Source organism: Sprattus sprattus (genome assembly GCF_963457725.1).
Source record: "Sprattus sprattus genome assembly, chromosome: 4".
Classification (NCBI taxonomy): domain Eukaryota; kingdom Metazoa; phylum Chordata; class Actinopteri; order Clupeiformes; family Clupeidae; genus Sprattus; species Sprattus sprattus.
In genome coordinates this window covers 14,504,002-14,524,913 of record NC_137923.1, presented here as the reverse complement: position 1 = coordinate 14,524,913, position 20,912 = coordinate 14,504,002, and the positions used below count along the sequence as shown (strand labels likewise).

Below are 20,912 nucleotides of genomic sequence, written 5' to 3'. Positions count from 1 at the left end.
CAAAATCCATGCATAAGGATACAAAGGTACCTAAACAGAGGCACATTGTAAAAATACTCAACTAATCTTAAAATGACTGTGAAGTGTAGCTTCGAGATAGGTCATGATGTCCAAACGTGATACTTCATGAAGGTTAATAAAGGTGTATTGTATATTAAGTCTAGTCTCCAAGTCAAACTAACGCACACTAACGCACACACACACACACACACACACACACACACACTCACCCTGGAGATGCTCAGGGGCTGGCTGAAGTCCTTTCCCCCGACTAGTCTGAAGCCCCATGGGGCAGGTCCATTCAGGACGACATTCAGTGACATATCCGTGTCGTGCCCTAGTGCCCCTGCGTGTGTGTGTGTCTGTCAGAGTCACCAATGCGTCTGTGTGTGTGAATCTGTGTGAGTATCGCAGCAGGGTCCTCTTCTCCGGAGTAAAAGAGTATTCTGGCGCAGGCCCTTTAAGCTTGAGGGTGTGTGTAGGAGAGATGGGAGACCACTCCCCCACGCCTGGCCATTGGGTAGACTAGAGAGGACCTGGATCAGCTCTGCACATCTTCTCTCTCTCTCACTCACCCTATTTCTCTTTCTTGTCTCAATTCAGATCATAAAGCTGGCCATCTCAAACTTGTAATTTTTAGCATATCGTTCACTCTGTCTCAGTGTGACACTACAACACATTTTCCTCATGCACTGTATTTGAATCTGTGCTCTATTTGTCTATCTACCAGTTTTCCTTATTTTTTTTCCTCTTTGCTTTGATAATATTCACCTTTAATCTCTCCACCTGCCCACTGTAAGACTACCTCTCAGTACTTGTCAAAACAAATGGCAAAAGCAGAAGTTCTCTGTGTGTTCTCATCTCATCTCTCTCTCCTCCTGTAAGTCTCCTGGATATAAACACCCTGCTGCTCCAGAGATGGAACACAGGCCAGGGGGCTGCTTGGTTCATGGCCCAAGCTGGTGAGCTGTGAGCAGGACCGATCTGGCTGCGTGAGTCCCTCTGTGTGTGTGTGTGTTTCTGAAAGTGCGTTTGTGTGTGTCTATGTGTGTGTGAGAAGGCTCCACTGGCGAACTCGGCTCAGTGTTTCTGCCCTTATTTGGTGAGAGCTCCATCAGTGAAGCCTCCAAGGTCTACACACTCTCACACACACACACACACTCACACACATAAACAGGCACTCACATTGCCCCAGCTGTTGAGAAACATAGTTGCTGATTCTTGTCTCTCCATCTACACACAGACATAATTAAAATCTTTATTATTTTCCTTTAATATTTTCTTTCTTTTATACGTGCCATGACACACACACTTATTTTGGTACGGCACACACACACTCACACACACATTCCCAAATAACTGATTTAGAACCATACCAGAGAATATCTTTCTGTTTCTGATCTTCACTTCAATTGGCTGCTTATCTTGTTTTTGGTGGAAAATAAACACAGCCCCCACCCCCACGGTCGATCTGTCCCTCTCTCCCCTTCCTGCATCACTCATTTACTAAGTGTATTGTCCCTTTGTGCTTTCCCATCTATTTTTGAAATCTATCCTCTCCTCCTTCAGATGCATTTAAGACAAAGGCAAAGTAGTAGAGGTTTTTAGAACATCTTGTGCTTTTCAGACTTATCAGACTTCTCTTTCCCTGTGCTCTTACAAACAACACCTCCTCGCAGCAGCTTTCCGGCAGCTTTCACAGTTATAGTACAGTGGCCAATGAAAACAGGGGAAATTAAAGCACAGTTAATCACTGCATGCAGTGGCTGGTGAGATGCCTTTCTTGTTGCTTGTATTGAGTGAACCGTTTATTTGCTGAGTTGCTATGGAGGCAAGGGAGATTTCCTCTAGTCTACACATCACCAGGATGCCAAGGTGACGACTACAGGAGATTTTACATGGAAAAAGTGACCATACTGAAAACCGCACACACACACACACACACGCACACACACAGAGGTACATGTCCACATACACACACACACACACACACACACACAAACACACAGAGGTTCATATCAACATCCACACAGTTACACACACACACACACACACACACACATAAATACACACAGCAGTAGTATGACTCACTGTAATCATACGTCATAATTGTGTTCTAAGTGTATTGCACATCTCCACACAAATCTATTTACTTCCCCTTGAGATGTATGACACATCAGTCTCCTCTTACATAATGTCTTTATAAAAACAAAACCTTTGCCTTGTTAAAAATATAAGGCTATTTTTAACCCCATAAACACAGTAAAATGCATTTGCACTAGTGCGTATTCAAAAAGCCAAGCCTTAATTATCAAGCAGAATTTATTAATTATTTAGATAAATTATAAGATAAAAACAAATAAAAGGAGATTTCAGCGCCAATTCCTTGTCTTGAAAGGACAGCTCTCCAAAGAGAGGCAGACAGTCCCCCTCCCTCTCATCAGTACCAACAGGAGGACAGGAGGGGGACCCTGAGGAAGTCCATGGTCTTCAGGGCCAAAGCTGGGGGTCCACAGTAATGGCTGTAGCATAAGGTACAATCCAAAAGAGCACATCAAAGTCTACAACTCTCCACCCGTTATGATAGAGGCCCTTAAAGTCAGGGGAATATGCCCTGGAATAGTAGTTGTATTTGATCCGTCTCATGTGTTGCATAAAGAATATTTTTTGCACTCTTTCTGTGTGTGTGTGTGTGTATGTGTGTGTGTGTGTGTGTGTGTGTCAATGTATAGTGTGGTTGTGTGGCAAACTGAGATGAGAGTGATGTGTGGGATATGAGGGAAGGTAAGATGAAAAAATGAACAAGGACAGAAAGAAATCATCATGACCAATGCTGGGTGAGAAAGAAACCACTTTATAAAGTGAGTGAATCTCTTTGATTTACAGTTCCATACAAAAAGACATACAAAACACTGCAGACATTATAGTGAGTTCAGTGAAGGGGGGACACAAGAGGATGGAGCAATGGAGAAAAGAAAAAAGGGATGAAAAAAAAACTCAATACATTGTAAAAGTAAACTAATGTGTGGTTTAAGGTGCTTTTGGAAAACAAATTATTTTTGCAGTTGTCTACTCACTCAGTGCACACAAAACACACACACACACACACACACACACACACACACATACACACTTTTTAATTATTTAGCAGAGGTGAAAGAATACCATAGGCTGCCTAGATAGCTGCCGGCACTGACCCAGACTCGGCTCACATCCGGCCCAGATCTGCTGGGTCTGCCTCAGTGCCAGCAGTGTCCTGGGCTATTCAACATAAGCGGCACGCCGCAGAGAATTGGCAACGCATATCAGAGCTTCACTTCTAGTTGTGTACTCCAGCAAGCGCAGCAACTGATTAAAATGGCAAATAACAAGCCCTGAAGTCTACATCGATTAAATGCATCAATAAAAATGTATTCAACAAATTCTTTAGCGTTACAAGGTGATGCCTGAATAAACATATGCAATACAGAATACAGTGGCTGTAAAAGATGAGGACTCCTGCACTGATTTAGTAAGAAAGAAATCCGGGAAAAAAACATTAGCATTGATTCAAACAATGGTTAAAACAATGGTACGAACTGTAGGCCACATCAGTGCGGATCAAGAGAAAGGACATTGAGAGAGAGAGAGAGAGGGTGTGAGAGAGAGTGAGAGAGAGTCTGAGAGAGAGAGAGATGAGGAAAATGACAGGATCCCACTTTGTTCCACCCATTTCTCTGGTGTAACTCGTGTAACATGGAGATTAAGGTGGGGTGTATCTGTTCAATGCTTCTACTTCATGTTACTCCTCCTCTTACTCTCTCTTTACCCCCATGCCTAACTCTCCTTGCATTTCTAAACATCCCCATCATCTGATTCAAAACGACCATCCGACTTGTCCAATCCTTCATAATATACAATCAGAGACAGTTCAACCAATTCAGGACAAAACAAATCACAGAAAAAAATGCTGGAATTCAAAATCTAGAAATCCACTTTAGTTGGAAGTTCAAATGCAATTCATTATACAAGTAAAGTGTTACAAAATAATAAAGAATATATATTATTGATTGCCACTACAAGTGTATTTCATAAAGTGACTGTCTAGAATACAATGATGGTTCAGAGCTGTATATATATAGATCTATTGTATGAAATGTGAAATAGATCTTAACTGGGAAACAAAAAATCATAGTTCACATTCTACCTAAGTGTCTATAAATACTATTGTACACAACCAAATATTAAAACATATATATGCTCAAACTAACACCATTGCTTTCAGGTATACCTGCATAATCCTTTGAGGGGAATTGTTGAGAGGACTTAACTGTTGTTTTGGGTCTAGGTGAAAAGCCCCGATGCTTCCTTTAGTGTGTGACCCACTGAATGTCCTTCTCTGGGCCATGTCCAAATACTGTTGCAATTGCCACTCCAGTGTCTCCCGCATGTCACCTCCTCATTCATCCAACCATTCTGTCCTCAAACAGAAGACAACTTCAGACTGGGAGAGAAGAGGCAGTGGTGGGCTATGGACTCCTGAAAGGATGACTGTTCACTGATGACAAGGGTGTCGATTCCCCTCCTTTGAGTGGGGTGGCTCAAACTGCCATGAGCTTTACTGAGCTGTTAAAGCAATCCCAGTGGAGCACTCTGTTTACCTTGTTTTGCATATCAGAGAACATACACACACGTCCTAGCCTCAGAAAAATGGGTTGACTAATGTGTGTGCATTGGCCAGGAGTGAGAGGTCAGCAGCCATCCTAGGTGAGCGATTGTGGGGTGGAGGGATACAAAAGCTCTGTGCGTGTAAAAGAATCCCCAATCAATCATTGTCTGTGAAAATGTCTCTCATAAACATGGCTAGTTGGTGCTAAAGGTCATTTGAGTGGACAGTGCCGATACACACAAGCACAGAGGTTTCCTCGCACAGTCACACACACATACACAAACACACACACACAGACACAGACACACACAGGTGTGAATGCTGCGTGACCTCATGCAGACAGTGAGTAGTGAGGTTTGTGCTGGACAGACAGAGAAGGTCAGAAACAGCATCAGAGCTGCTTCACATAGTTTCCTGGGAAGGTGCCAAAGAGCTTGCTTCTTCGGGAGGTCCCTGATTAAATGAAACAACAACATAAATCAATCAATCAATCAAACAAACAATCAAACACATAATAAGTGTACAAGAAGAAACAACAAGCAATACTAACACTTTTCATACAGCATACTACCATTATGTGGACAGTGACAAATATTTTACAAACTTAACCCTTAAAGGATCAAACACTAACACACACAGACACACACATACAGACAGCCACTGTATGAGATCCCAGGAGCTGGATTTTGTAATGGACATCTGGTTGCTATGGTTGGAGGAACAACTAGGCGCCGTTGTTAGATGTGTGAGAAAGAGCACCCCACTGTGGTAGACTAATGATACTGCATTCTCCTCCCATGTCACAAGCAGTTTCACTGGTATGTGGTCACAAGCCTGTAAGTCTGTTCCCTAACAGGACATACCCACAAACCAGCCATCGTCACACTTCTCCAGGACATCCACTACGTCTCCCTCCTTCAGCTCCAGCTCGTCCTCATTCCGCGGCATGTAGTTGTACAGAGCTTGGAACCTGTGGGCCAATCAGAGAAGGAGTCAGTCACTAGGCAGAACCATTCCAGAAAGAAATGATAATCTGCTACCTGTGCTTACACATTCTTAGCAGTTTGAAACAACAAAGGTCTTCAGATTGTCAGACTTAATTAACTTATTATAATATTATTATTATTATACATATCACCTGATCTACAAGCATGGTAAATACCAGCACACATTAGTGTAATTTCAGGATCAAACTAGCTGGTCTCTGCAACTGCTCTTTGACCTAGTCCAGCAGACAAACATAGAGCATTGGCCTAAAGAACTTAGTTCATTGGGGAAGATTTTTGAACAACCCATATATATAGATATTATATATGTGTTGTACAGTATATATGTAAGGGATAATGTATAGAACGCAGGTCATTGTCGGGAAAATAAGCCCCGACAGGGCGAACAGCACCCCGACGCGAAGCGGAGGGGTGTTGATTCACCGTGAAGGGGCTTATTTTCCCGACAATGACCGGCGTTCTATACATTATCCCGCTTATTATGCGGCTAAAACTAAAAAAAATACTTAACACAGTGTGTCTTTTTACAATGTATTTGTTTTTGTTACTATACGTAGTGTTAAAAAGCAGAGAAATAGTTCGCCAAAGACGTTGAACTTCAAAGACAGTTGAACATTCTTTAGAACACAGCTGCTCAACCGTCCGCTGAAACTCCCTTGATAAGTTACCGTACTACTTGCGGAGTGCTACGAAAGATGTGAATCAGAGGCAAAAAGGCCACTTTCCTTGACAGCGGTCATTAACTGCATAGCAACGGTCAGTTATCGGAAAATAGTTGACCGCAGAACGTTGGGAAGCCCCATTCAAGTGAATGGAGCATTCTACAGCATTAAGAAGAGCCGTGTAATAAAGATAGATAGATAGATAGATATAAGTCATATATATATATATATATATATATATATATGACTTATATCTATCTATCTATCTAGATATACTGTTTATACATATATGACATATCTTTATGTTCATGTTGTTTGCTGGTATAGCCAGTATATGTTGTGTGTTTTACTTACGGGTCTCCAGGCCCATGGTGGGAGTCCTGTGTGATCCTCTGAACAGAAGAGGCAAGAGAAAGAGAAGGAGAGAGAGGGAGGGAGGGAAGGGAATGACATTCATTAGTCTTAATGATAAACTCGACTATGGCGTAATTTTGGTGTCTTCATTATGACAGCGCAAACAGAATACAACAGAAAACTGAATATACAAACAGAAACTGAGGGGTGAAAAAGTATGTTGTTATCAAGCCATTGGAGAGAGCGAGCAAACTTAAACATGGATGCAGCCCTCATGGCTTCTCAACCAAACTTGTGTACGCTCATGAAAACAGCTTTATTTTTCACCCCTCAGTTCCTGTTTTTACATACTCGATTCCTGTCCCTGCACTTGTTTATATTCTGGTCGCCGTCATAATAAAGATAGCCAAATGATGCCATACTCGACTGCTTTTACAAATCTGGAAGTTCACTCTCCAAGAGCGTGTTGAGAATGAGGAACTGAACCGAAAACTATAAACAAAACATAAAGGAACACGAGACACAACCCCAGCTCTGCAGACCCAGTTCATTCTACAGTCCAAACGTTAGTTTCATCATCCCACACATGGATTTATGGGAGCCAATTCTGGGAGCAGACTCTTCACACACTGAGAGTAGGTCAACCTTAGGCAACCATGCGCAAGGACACAGCCTTAGAAGACCTTAGCTATAAGGGGAATGGGATGGGGGGTTAGAAATAACTCAATTTCCCATCCTGCATTGCTGCTAGTGTCTGGGGCACGGGGCAGCCTACCCTGCGGCTCCTGTTGGGGGACAGGCAGGGCCTCCGGGATGAGACAGGGCTGCGGGGGGGCTTGCCCCCCACCACCACGTCCTGCTTAAAGACCGGCTGCAAGGGGCGAGAACCCAGTCAGGCAACATAGATATGCTCAATCCAGCCATAGATCATGCAAACACACACGCGCACACACACGTATATATAAAGGGTAGACTACACACAATCACACACAGAGGAGACAAATACTGTGAATAAACACAGTACAAGTTATGCCTCTACACTCCCTTCAGGTTGCACATGTGCATGCTGTCTAGATGACACACCAAGCCCAAATTAAATCTGACCAGTGCCTCAGAGGGCATACAACAGCTGTTACACACCAAGTGCACTCAGGCACAGACAAGATTTCCACAAGCATCCAGCAAACCCGCATGCACACCCATGATACTTACTGCAGAATTATACCAACGAGGATCTTTACAGCAAGCACCTTCGCCACTCCAACACACAATCAACCCCAGCACAATCTCAAAGTCCCAAGGCTACAACAAAATGTTAATGCCTTTTCTTGTGCCACTGTATCATGCTGTAAACCCTCTGGCTTAAAACAACGTCTTCTCGCAAACAAACCAAACAGCACAGGGTCAGTATTCACACAAGAGCCCAAATGGTACCATATGGATTTTAGAGATTAATGATGAAGTAGATGAAGGCTGTGCACAGATACTACACTCCCACTATTCCTTTACCTTGATCTTAGGAGACCTCGGCTCCACACGGGGAGAGAGGGGAGCACCAGAGACAGGAAGAGGAGGAGGAGGAGGAGAGACAGCAGGTGGTGACCAGGAAGAGAGTGGCAGAGGAGCAGAGACAGCAGGGGAAGAGTGATCGTCAAGAGAGGAGGACAGAGGGTGATTAGGGAAAGAGGGAGAAATGGGAGGAGAGTGGGAGACAGGAGGTAAAGAGGGTGGGGGTGATGGAGAGAAAGTGGGGGCTGGGTGAGAGGAGGGCAGAGAAGTGGCAATGGCGAGAGAGAGAGTGGAAGGAGAAAATGGAGGGATTTCAGATGTTGGTGCAGAGGGTGGAGGGGGTGAAGCGGAAGGAAGAGGAGGAACTGGAGAGAGAGACAGTGGAGGTGGAGGTGAAGAGGAGGGAGGCAGAGGAGAAAGAACAGAGGTCCAAGAGGGAGGAGGTGAAGAAGGATGGGGTAATGGGGTGTCTGGAACAGAACAAGGGGGAGGACCAGAAGTGTGTCGAGGCTGAGAAGATGGATCTAACAGAGGTGTAGAGCTCTGTGGCTCAGGGAGCAGAGATGGAAGGAAAGGAGAAGAGGGAGGAGTGCAGGGAGACGAGGGAGAAGGAGGAGATGCTGGGATGGTGGGAAGCAGTGTGTGGAGGGAGAGAGAGGAGGTCGGAAGAGAGGAGGGAGGAGGAGAGGAGACTGGGGATGAGGGGCGAACAGGCGGACGGGGGGAAGACCAAGGAGAACGTGTGCTGGGGGAGGATGGAGAGGGACATGGAACTGATCCTGATGAGGAGAGGAGAGGAGAAGAAGGGAGAGGGGATGGAGGACAGGATGGAATGGTGATATGATCCTGAGACTTGTAGCGGGTAGAGAGAAAAGGAGAAAGGGGAGAGCAAGGGAGAGAGGGTGAAGGGAGGGGGGCAGGAGGAGGAGGAGAGCAGGCAGGGGATGCTATGATGTTGGAGGGTCTGTGATGCAGTGGAGGAGCAGGCGAAGGAGGTGAAGATGGAATGCTACTGGCTTGTGGAGTTGGTGAGGAGAACTGAGAGGAACAAAGAGGAGAGGGAGGAGGGGAGCGAGGGAGAAGGGGAGGAGAGGCAGAAGGGCATGGAGGAAGAGATGGATGAGTGGAGGATTCATGATAAGATGAAAGAGCAGATGAAGGTGGAGAAGATGGAGCAGAAGGATAAGTGATTTGAGAAGAGGCAAGGAGAGAGGAGAGGACTGGAGAAAAAAGGCCGGAGGCTTTGGAGGAGGAAGAGGAACGAGTAGGAAGGATGGGGGAGGGAGGAGGGGAGAGGTGTGGAAGAGATGAAGCAATAGGCGGTTCAACAGTGGTGGTAGAGCACTCAGAGGAACCAACAGGGTCCATAGCCTGGCAAATGTAGACAATGAAATGGAAATAAACAAACAAACAAACAATCAAAGGAAAAAAAGAAATTCAAAAATACCTATCTCTTAATACATCACTCCACCCCAAGAACAACATGCATACTAAACATCTGAATGAAGCAATATCATTCACACTGGACTAGCCTATAGCAAACAAATACCAGTTATGAAATTACCCCAACAAGCACTTAACACTGCCATTACTATGACTATGTTACTCAGCTGGGTAGTCAGTTACAGAGGTTAGACACTGCATATATACCTTAGCTGAGTGTCCACTACAAGCTGCTGTGATTGGTTCAGAGTCTGTGTCTGCTGCTTCCTTTTCATTAAGCTCCTCCTCTTCCTCTTCCTGTATGTACAACTCAGTAAGCACCACCTCCCCAACACTGGCAATTGACTTGTCAGAGACAGAGTGCCCGTGGATGATCTTTGATTTGCTGCTAAATATTTCACAAAGGATGTCCTCTGCCTGCTGTTTATAGAGGTCAGACTCAGAGTTACCAGAACTCTGTGGTCTGAGTGAGAGGAGACTCTGTGTGGTTAAACAATAAGGCTCATCCACTTTAATCATGCTCTTTGATTTATTATTGAGGCTGATGGACGTGTCACTGTCCAATGGCACTGACAGACCTACCTCAGCCTCATATCTTGATTGGGTGTCCATGAGCATGGACAGGAGCTCTTCATATGGGTTCTCTTCATTTTGACCAGTCTGGCCTGTGTCTACCTGCTGTGCTTTACTTGGCCTGTAGGGGGAGGCTTGAGTAGTGCAGGCAGGCGGCTCAGAGTAGTCTGGCTCTGTCTGGTCTGTAAGATGCCATGATGGCTTCTCCTCTATGGCCCTCAGTCTACTGCTACTCCACAATGAAGGAGAGGAGCTCGGTTCACTGTGGGCCGGGACAGGAGGAGGGCTCGGTCGCGGGGGTGGGGAGAGGGGGGAGTTCAGAGAGGTGAGCTCCGGCCTGCCTGGGGGGCGGTGGCTTCTGGGTGGAGGGGTGAAGCCACGCTTAGGTGGGGCAGGTGGGGTGACGCTTGCCATGTGGCTGAGGCCTGGGTGAGGCAGCAGGCTGGTGAGGAAGGGTGGAGGAACGGGGGGCACAGGGGTGCTGCAGATTGAGGTGGAGGGGGTGGTGGTGGAGGAGGTGGAGCAGGGAGACAGAAGACCCTGGAGACCCAGGGTGAGGGTGAGCCACTCATTGGTGATGGCCTCCAGGTGGTGCTGGGGAATGAGGGGCTGACTGAGGGAGGGAGGAGAATGCAAGATGGAGGTGCTCTGATGGGAGTGCAGAGAGAGAGACAAACACAAAAACACAAAACACATATGGACAAAGAGAAAGGAGAAGACCGAAAAGTAAATCAAAGGCAGGAAGAGGGTGATGACTCATCATAGACTGAATGTGTACAGGGGTTAAAGCAAAAAAAAATCCTGAGCCTGAACTTTTTTTTCTAGGCCTATGTGGGTGAGTGCGAGGGGGGGGCGTCCTGTGGGGAGGACACATTTACAGGGTCAAACAAACAAACAATCAAACAAAAAAACATTTAGAAATGAATGATGGCAGATTATGGTGGGACTTTTGAAACTGCAATCCCAAGAGGGTCAGCAATACTCCACCTCACTAGAATATGGTACTAACACATGTCGCATTTACGATTTCTTTTGATATCAAGTTTTGCTGCTAAGCTTTGTCCTTGATTTGATTTAAGCTTTGATTTCAAGATGACCTACAACCACAAGGTGACATGTTATAAGGGTATGTGAAATTCAGTCAGTGAAAGAAGATTGGATTTGCAACCATTTCATTGAGGATATATGAAAAAGGACAGTGATTCACTTTTTAAACCGTTAACCCTTCCAAAACGAAGGGGCCCCGTGGGGCACTTGGTGGTATTTTTATTAATAGAATTAAAAATCTCCGCAAGTTTTTGTCCTACAAACATAAAACTAACACCCACAGCAACCTTGAACCTGTTTCTTTTTAAATATATACAGTTTGAAACTAAAGTTTAAATAATCACTTTGTAAGGAGAGTATAACTTATCCTTTGCACATTTCAGCATCTGAGTGAGGTTTTGACCCTCCCATTAGCAAATTACAACTATTCATATGATAAGGGGATGGTAATTCAGTGATCACCATTGGTTCATGATGTGTCAAGAAAACCTGAAGGGGGTAGACGGCCACAAAGACATTCCAGGGCCATTACGTGCTGGCCATTGTCTTTTGACCAAGGTGTCCCAGAATGTTCACACCTCTCTCATCAATATGCATAGTGGTCTAAGTGAAGAAAAGTGTCACTTTCTATATTACTTATAATAAGTATAGAAACCACACACACTTTTTGAATGCTAAACTCACCTTTCTGGAGCAAACACCTTTGTTTACAAGGTTCAGAGTAAAAAAGAAAACTTCCAAAATATTTACAATGTGTTTTTGTACAAAGTTTGAGCACCTCTAAAACTAGATTTCATTTTAGTGTCTTTATATTTCATTTTAATACAAAACTTTGTTTTACTACAATCCTTTTACTCTCATTGTATTATTGCTGAGTTGTTCTAGAATATAATCATAAATGCCACTTTTGCCTCATGGGTTTTAGTTAGATAAAATATACAAAAATATCAGGCATGGCAAACTACCTAACAGAGTCAAAAAAAGCCCTTGGGGTTGGAAGTGTTAAAGAGCAACAGTGAGCTGTAGAATGTAGTTTTATATTGCAAAATTTCCATAATTACTTCGTTCAGGAGAAATAATCGTATAATAAAATATACATATTTTATTCTAGCATAGTAGCCTAATTGCTGAGGCATTGGCTATATTCATGTTCCTGCCTGGCAAGTGTTGCGTTTTTACTGCGGTGTATCTTCAACAAAAAAACAAACGAGGACATTGTCCAGGTTCTTGTTGGTGGCTTCGTCGACATTTAAGGAAAGCTTAAGCTTTTCCGAAATACGTCTTTTAAACTCTGGTGTTATGCCGTGTGTGTAAAAATAGCTGGTATGCTGATTGGATATTGACAGTTTAGTCAAAGCAATTTTGTCTTCAGCTATTTTTTGGCATAAATTCACCAGGGGTTGGCCGAGCTTGCCTGGATTGTGTTTTGCGATGAACGTACACACGCATATTTTCAGGGCACATTAACGGTCAGTTATTGATGCCGAAACATCAGATGTGGTTGTTGCTCCCGGTAAAAGCGTTGTGTGTTGTATAGCACGAACAGCTGCTCTACGAATAAGTGGAAGCACTGGAAGCACCTTTTTCCCGCTAGTTGCATACAGTAGCTTTCTTGAGCACAACAAGAGAGCACCTGCTTCTCTTAACTTCTTACACCGGCTACCAAAAGGCTTACCGTCCTTCCATATCTCTTCTATTCATGCCCAGCGCCATTTCTTTTTCAATCCTTCATCAACTAGGAGGGCATCTTCCCAAGGATTCTTGAACTTACTCTGCTTCGGTCTGTCGGTATCTCTACTTTGGCATCTACGTAGGCAGAGCGATACAGAAAAGTCGGTGGTGAAAGCACATTTTCCCAAGACCCGCCCTAATCTACTTCTGATTGGCTAATTATGTTCTTTTGACAGCCTGAGAGTTGTGCTTTTTTCATATCATTGGCAGACGAACTCATAAACTCGAAAGTAATGGTGATGATAACGAGTTTTCAATATAAAAAAAAATTATATTAGACTTTTTTTCCCGCAGCCAAACGCTGCACGCCGGAAATCCGGCACGGTGCCGGAATACTTTAATCCCTGTGTGTAGCATTAGCTGGTGAGTGTGTGTATGGGATTGCATCTTTGCAGTTTTCCCAGACAGCTGATAAACGTTAAGACAGGTGTGACCATAGGGCCTTCCTAAACCAGTTGGAATGTGTGGGCAAAGCACAGTGTGTCTCGGTGCGTATGCAGCAGTTGATCTGTCTTACGAAAAGTAAAAAGGTTGATACAGTAAGCAGGTGTAGTTTCCCACAAAAACTACCTTCAGCTACAATTGTCCGCACAGTGCAGAGTCCCTGTTCAGAACCCTACCCCAGTAGAAGCCTGTATGAAATGAGAATGTTTCACTGCATGCTACAAACATTCACTGTTCCCTTTAGGGTGTGTGTGTGTGTGTGTGTGTGTGTGTGTGTGTGTGTGTGTGTGTGTGTGTGTGTGTGTGTGTGTGTGTGTGTGTGTGTGTGTGTGTGTGTGTGTGTGTGAGAAAGGAGAATGTTTCACTGCGTGCTACAAACATTCACTGTTCCCTTTTAGGAATAGTCTGATCAGCTCACTGAATCACTTACACACAGCCCTGGACAGAATGACTTTAACTACTGTACATACAGTATGAAGAGTATTATGAGGTTGACTTGAATGCAGTCAGCGGTTTATACTGCCATACTTTACCTGAACCCCCTGACAACCACTGAACCAAATGTGCGTGTGTACTGCACCCGCTTGCTTTTACCCCTAGTTCTCTAATTACACCCTGTTTGCTGACATCATCGGCTCACAGCCACCTTTATTATCGCCTTGGCAACGCAGATGTGCCAACCAAGGTCGCTGAATGGGACTTAACAATAAGGCACTCTGGGACTGAGAGAGGATGAGGGGTGGAGAGGGTGTCCCCTCCTCTCTCAGTATGGTACAGGTGTCTGCTGACTATACAGAGCTGACAGCAGCCCTGCATGCTATCACTCAACATGGGAAGAAAGCGCTGACAGTCTCACTTCCTCTTATAGCATTTTGTGCATTGCAATCAATATGACCGCTAATTGCACTCAATATGCAATTGGGCAAGTTAGATGTGCCAATGCTGATATGGAGAAACATTACAGTAAGATGCCATGATGTGTGCTGTTAGCCGATGGACTACTGGCAAGGCCTTGGACAAGAGGCACATCCTTCCGCCTCCAGAATACCATGACCATGTCTGGTAACGACTGACTGAATGAAACCCTGTGGTGACTGATACTGGGATGTTCATGTGTCAAATCATTAAAAATAGAACCATAGGAATGAATTCACAATATCCAGCAGCTTTAACACAGTCTGTGTTAAAACTGTCAAGGTAAGCACACCCTGTGTGGTGGTTTAATGACAGCCAAGCAAAAATGAGAGAAATTTCAGAGAACATTTCAGCATTGAGCTCTGTGGAGTGGACAACACAAAGCCAGGTCACATTCAGAGGGCTGAAAAGTTCAAATCTCCCACTCTAGCAGCACATCTCTGTGTGGAGAAGTCAAAGACGAGCAGTACACGTGTCTGATTTCAACACCCAAATCAGTTCAAACAGGCACGAGGTCTTGGAGGGGAGTAGGAGTCGCTCTCCTTGCAGTGGTTCCTCTTACTTGCTACTTCCCACTTAGTGGTTCCTCTTACCTTGTGGCTCCTGGAGGTGGGGGGCTCTGTGCGGTGAGTCGGACTCTTGGAGGGCGACCTCTTGACAATGTCCACATAGGACATAGGGAAGATGCCCTGCTTGCCTGTGGCTGGGATCTTCCCCTCGTACCAGTTAGGGTCCACCTGCCTGAGCAGGATTATGCGCTCTCCCTGTGGAACACACACACACAGGCCGTTGTTAGAGGCCATTTCTTTCCAACCTCTACTACTGACTCATCATACATTGAGTTTGAGTGGATTGTTCCCCCAACACTGCAGCATTGGATGACCTATAAAATACAATATAAACACTCTATGTCTCTCATACGGAAGCAGACATTTAGAATGAACATGCTCCCATATGCTGCCACAGGCTTACCTTTCTGAGTGACAGCTCCACATTAGTGTCAGAATTGAAGTTGTAGCGAGCCACAGCCTCACCCATCTCTCTCACCTGAGGGGGCGGAGGAGGCCGCACCGGCTGGGGCTGCCTTTCCACTGCAGGCACCTTCTGTGTGTGGTGCGTGTGCGTGTGCGTGTGTGTGCGTGTGCGTGTGTGTGTGCGTGTGCGTGTGAGTGTGCGTGTGAGTGTGCGTGTGTATGTGTGTATGTGTGTGTGTGTGTGTGTGTGTGTGTGTGTGTGTGTGTGTGTGTGTGTGTGTGTGTGTGTGTGTGGTAGAGACAGAAATACAATGAAAATGGAATCATTTACATTTGGGAAAGACTGCTGTATAACTGGTATAACAATATAAATATAAGAATATGTTTCCACACGCACTTCCACATAGGAGATGGGGAGGATCCCCACGCGTCCGCGATGCTCCCCCTCAAACCAGTTACCATCAATCTGTCTGATGATGTTTACTGCATCACCCTTCTTAAAGGACAACTCCCTGTTTGCAACACACACACACACACACACACACACACACACACACACACACACACACACACACACACACACACACACACAAAACACAAGAGCTAGAGCAGACACAGCCAACCGTGCAAGGATGTCTGAATTGGCCAACCGAGACCACTGCCAGTTTTCATGCAGCTCAGCACATATCACTGTGTAGCAGGTCAGCCTATTACTATGGCCCATATGATATGAATAAGTATTGACAGGATACAGTATCAAACCACTCATTACCATGGATAAAAAATGGGTTGATGCAGTGCAAAACAGGGAGAGAGTATTATGGCAACATAAGCGATGTAAAGCAGCAAGTCCATGGCAAGGATCAGCAGCGGGTGCATGGGTAATGTAGTGTATCCAGGAGCCAAGCACAAGTTTGTAAGCTAGCACATAGCTTAGGCACAGCAGGTGTTCAGTTGTGTGTGTGTGTTTGTGTGCAATTGTGTATTCAGCCATGAGGGTTACATGTGATGTCATAACTGTGCGACGGTCCTGTTGCCTGTGTTTGGCGAAATTACTCACTTGGCCGATTGTGCCTTAAAATCATAAATAGCTCTGGCAGGCTGTTTCTGATGGAGGAGAGAAGACAATATGAGATATGTCATCTGCTTATGGGAGACCTACAGGGGTGAGACAATGGGAGAGAAGGTGAGCCACCACTTACATAAAACACACATACACGCACACGCACACACACACACACACACACACACACACACACACACACACACACACACACACACACACACACACACACACACACACACACACACACTAGACAACAGTCTGATCACAGAGCTGATGATGACAGCAAAAGGTATAATAGTAAAATCTAAAGCTTCAATGTAATTAATATAAATAACATCCCTTAAGGCAATTCATGACATTATTATTGATAAAACTATATCATGTTATCAGGAATTTTCATTATAGTTCCCATAATGTTAGGTGCTATAAAAGCTGATTGATGTATGACAGTCTCCCAACATGATAACTGCTATGACAATTACTGACAATGGTAACAGATACTGTTGAATAATTGTACAGAGGCAGTCTAGGGCAGATGGCTGATGACAGAACATGAGATTTTTACAAGGTTATGTTAAGTGAGTCTTATGCTGGACAACAACAGGCACTAAAATGAGAATAAAAGTTCTGTCCAGTATTTTGGCAGCTCTTTGGCATGTCTTGTTGTTTTGTAAACCTGTTACTTGATGAAAGGCACTGCTGCTCACCTCTCTGTTGGGGGAGGGCCTTCTGTGCTGGGGGGTATGGTGGCCAGTGTCAGATGTCTGATCTGTGGGAGCAGAGACACATGTCAGAGGTCAAAGGTCAAGGTCAAAGGTTGAGGTAAACACAGTGAAGGCATGCATGTACCATGTGAAAGGTACAGGGCTGATCCAATGGCAGGTGTGGGATGGAGATATGCCATTCCGGGAAGTGGTCAGATTCGAACACAAATATAAAAGCAAGGCTCAAACTAAAAATACTTGTATTCCACTTTCATGGGAAAATATGAGGTAAAATGCTGAGGGTTGACATCACAGGGCCAATGAATGAATTATTGTAACATAAAACATGCTGATCACATGGGAATAAGCATAGGGAGACACAAATAATATTCCACATGAACCAACACAACTGTAAATGACAAATAATGATGAAAATAGAGAAAATGAACTGTGGAAGTTTGGGAATACATTTTATTTTTGATAGCCCATGTAACATGTAGCTGTTGTAGATAACGTGTAGCTGAGATACTTTAAGACCACTACTCAACTTTCCACTAACTATCAACTTACCTTAACACTGACCTTAACGCTCATTTCAAATAAATAAATATCTTTTCCGCAGCCCAATCCTTCCCTCACATCTAAACCTATTTCTATGGCTCACTCTCAACAGGGTAGAACCAATTGTATGAGGCTTAACATGGGCTTTCAAAATAAAAGTGACACAATGACCTACAATAAAAAACAAAAGAGAGAGATAAAATACACAACCACAAAGGCAAACAAAAGAGAACAACAAAAACTTATATTCACAGTGTCCACAGACAGACCACAAAGAAGTAGAGCCCTCTGAACCAGAGGGCACCTACTGAAGCCAGGGACTCCTACAGACAGTTCAAACATCATACTACTGCCAAGAGTCCACATTATCCAGGAGATCATTTAGGTTCTTAGTGACAAGCAGAGTCACAGCAGGCACATTAGATCTTTGGATCTTTAAGTACATCAATAGATTTTAGATTTCAGAATATTCTAAATTAAAATTAAACAAAGGACAATTAAGATAAAAGAAGGATCTATCAGTCCGTATATAGAAAGACATTACAATATATATCTATGGCAGTCATTTTAATGAAATACCTAAGCAGGAGACCCTGGTAAAACAGCGTGCAGTACACCAGCAGAACAGCAGAGGGAAGTAGAGGGATGACAGGTGGACAATGGGTCAAAAGCCGTTATCCACCTGACGGGTATGTGTGTGTATCTGCATGCAGGTGTGGATGTGGGAGTGGGGGTTGAGACAAGCTAATACTCCTCCACCTGAGAAACCGTGTGCATTTGCGTTAGCGTTGGCATGGTGGTGGTTGTTGTTGGAGGCGTCTGCGTGATGGTGGTGCCGGTAGGGAGAGGCACTGAGGTCTGAGCCGAGCCCACAGGGGGAGGCATAGCCGCTAGGCGATCCCTGCTGGCTCCTACTCTGCGGGTGGTGGTGGTAGGGCTGCTGGTGGTGATGGTGTTGCGAGGGAGGCGGAGGCGAAGGCCCCGCACTGTGGTGCCCGCTGAAGTGCCCGCCTCGCTGCCCCCTGAGCGACGAGCTCCTCTCGGGCACATCAGGGAGCAGCTCCTCCAGCAGGCGCCGCAGGATGCTGTCGTCGGGGAGACGGTTGACCCCCTCTCGGAGGCTCCTGCCCCCGCCATGCCCCACCCGCTCCGCCCGAATGTGCTCGTAGATATCCTGCAGGGCGGTGTCCAGTGCCTCATACATTGCGGCTTTGGAGCGAGGGCTGGAGCGAGCACGACGATGCCCGTCGCTGCCGCCTCCGGGAGGGGAGCCCTTTTTCCGGCGGAAAGGCACAGGGCTGACCAGGAAAGCCAGCTTGGAGAGGCCTGGGTCAGGGTGCGAGAGCAAGGAGGCGTGGGCGTGGGTCGGGGTGGTGACTGGGGTGCTGGAGGGCGTACGTGGCTCCAGGCGTGCTCGCTCGCGCTCGTGCTTGCGCATGGTGGTAAAACGTGTGTAGGAGGCCGGGCAGCGGCCCTTGCAGGAGCTGATGAGGTGGCGGTGCTGGAAGCCCTGGCTCTGACCCACACTCTGGTGACTCGGGTGGTGGCCGTGGTGGTGATGGTGGTGGCCGTGGAAGAGCTGGTGCCGTCCGGCGGCGGACGTGATGAAGCTCTCAGAGGACGTGAGAGAGCAGTGGTCGAAGTCGCTCTCGCTGCAGAAGGACGAAGCCTCCAGCTGTACGAAGTCGCTCAGGTCTGAGGCAGCTGCGTCGGCCTCGCTGTCCGAGTACTCCCCCTGCTGATGCGGTGTGGCGCTGGCGGGCCGCGGCCTGTCCAGTGGGTGATGGTGGTGGTGCTGATGGGAGTGACGGGGGTGGGTGTTGGAGTGAGGATGGAGCGGATGTCTGTGCTGGCGCGGGAGTCCGTCTGGGGGTCCGGCACGTGGCTGCCCCTCGGGGGGGCTCCGGGGTCGTCTCTCGGGTGGCAGAGGGGAGGACGGTGAGGCTGAAATGGAGCCGGAGATTGAGGCTGGCGGAGGGCCGGTGGGGGTATCCTCCTCCAGCAGCGACTCGATGGAGAAGCGACGCTTTGGGCAGCCGCTGCTGCTGGCGCGTGAGGAGGACCCCGGCGTGGTGGCCCCTGAAGGTGCGTCGTCCCCCAGGTTGGGCATGGACTTGGACTTCTGGATCATCTGCTCGTACGCAGAGATGCGCGTGGGCACCATGTCGTGGGGCACCTCCCCGCCCCAGGGCGCCCACCCCCCGCCCAGCCTCAGGCCGCCCAGCTGCTGGTGCTTCTCCAGCTCCAGGATGCGGGTGCGCACCGAGCGGATCACGTCAGACGGTAGCAACTCGGCCCGGTTGATCCGGTGCATCTTCTTGTAGAGCTGCAGAAACCCTGGCGCGTCGTGAGCTCGCCGCCTGCGCTGGTGGTGGCGGTGCGGTTGCCGAGGTGACGCCGACCCTGAGCATGACCCGTCTTGAGATGCCATCCCGTCGCACAGCAGCGAGCCGGCGCTCTCGGAGCGGGTGGCAGTGGGCGGGGTGGAGGCTCCTCTTCCTCCTCTGCCTCCTCTTCCTCGGCCGCCATGGTGGAGGTGGGGCGTGTCGGAGAGCAGGTCGTCGCAGCTCCGGGACTTGAGGCGGGGCTGGGACTGGGGCGGAGTGGGGGTATAGGTCTGGGGCGTGGGGGTGTTGGAGGCGTCCTCGGCACTGCTCCAGGTGTCGCCGGCGATCTGCCGGTGCATTTGCCAGCTGTTGCGGGAGCAGAGTGAGTGCCGGGGGCCTGGCGGCAGGGGAGGGGGTGACGGGCACAGAGGCACAGAGGCCGAGCGCGGAGATGCCATCTCGCAGACCTCACCCGCTACCACAGAGAAACCACAGAGAGCGAGAGAGAGAGAGAAAGACCAGAGAAAGAGAAACGGAAAACATAACAGAGAGTATAATGGATAGACATGCAAGGGGATAGAGAAAGGGAGGGAAAGAGAGAGAAAGTGAGTTGTGAGAAAAATAGAGGGGGGGGGAAAGAAGTGATGGGGAGGAGGAAGTAAAAAACAACAAAAAATAAACAAGATGATCAGAGTGGGAGACAGAGAAAAGAAGGAGGAGCAGAGAGATAGGCCACAGAAAGACACAAAAACAGATTTGTTAGAAGACAAGTAGTGAAACAGATGACAGAGAGCAGTAGGTACAGCACACTCACAGTCTCCTCCTTACCTACTCCCAGGTGGGCCGCCACAAAAAACACACACAACTGAACACGTCTTCATACATTCCTCAGACTTATTCATTGTGGACCTAAATGAGCCATATTGTTCATGCAGCGCAGAAGGAAA

General features: G+C 46.7%; 3 protein-coding genes across 5 annotated transcripts in view; all 3 read right to left on the bottom strand.

The window, feature by feature from the left end:
* Positions 1-323, bottom strand: part of pdlim3a (PDZ and LIM domain 3a) — a gene marked incomplete at its 5' end in the record, with an annotated part of 14,148 nt that extends 13,825 nt beyond the window's left edge. The window contains one exon of the mRNA XM_080836581.1: positions 231-323. Within this exon, the coding sequence (XP_080692707.1) occupies positions 231-323 (93 nt within the window). The remainder of the gene's footprint in view (positions 1-230) is intronic.
* A 2,511-nt stretch (positions 324-2,834) lies between these two features.
* Positions 2,835-20,912, bottom strand: part of sorbs2a (sorbin and SH3 domain containing 2a) — a 75,434-nt gene continuing 57,356 nt past the window's right edge. For all 3 annotated transcript variants that reach the window (XM_080836690.1, XM_080836689.1, XM_080836691.1), the window contains 10 exons: positions 17,081-17,142; positions 16,368-16,414; positions 15,705-15,819; positions 15,306-15,437; positions 14,927-15,097; positions 9,831-10,844; positions 8,181-9,551; positions 6,672-6,709; positions 5,512-5,618; positions 2,835-5,101 (listed from right to left, as the gene is read on the bottom strand). In XM_080836690.1, coding sequence (XP_080692816.1) covers positions 5,040-5,101; positions 5,512-5,618; positions 6,672-6,709; positions 8,181-9,551; positions 9,831-10,844; positions 14,927-15,097; positions 15,306-15,437; positions 15,705-15,819; positions 16,368-16,414; positions 17,081-17,142 — 3,119 coding nt within the window. In that variant the 3' untranslated portion in view covers positions 2,835-5,039. The remainder of the gene's footprint in view (positions 5,102-5,511; positions 5,619-6,671; positions 6,710-8,180; positions 9,552-9,830; positions 10,845-14,926; positions 15,098-15,305; positions 15,438-15,704; positions 15,820-16,367; positions 16,415-17,080; positions 17,143-20,912) is intronic.
* Positions 18,303-20,423, bottom strand: LOC308364462 (sorbin and SH3 domain-containing protein 2-like; the record flags this gene model as incomplete). Its single annotated transcript, XM_080837596.1, has 1 exon — positions 18,303-20,423. One exon carries the CDS (start codon positions 20,421-20,423, stop codon positions 18,303-18,305), a length of 2,121 nt encoding a protein of 706 aa, XP_080693722.1.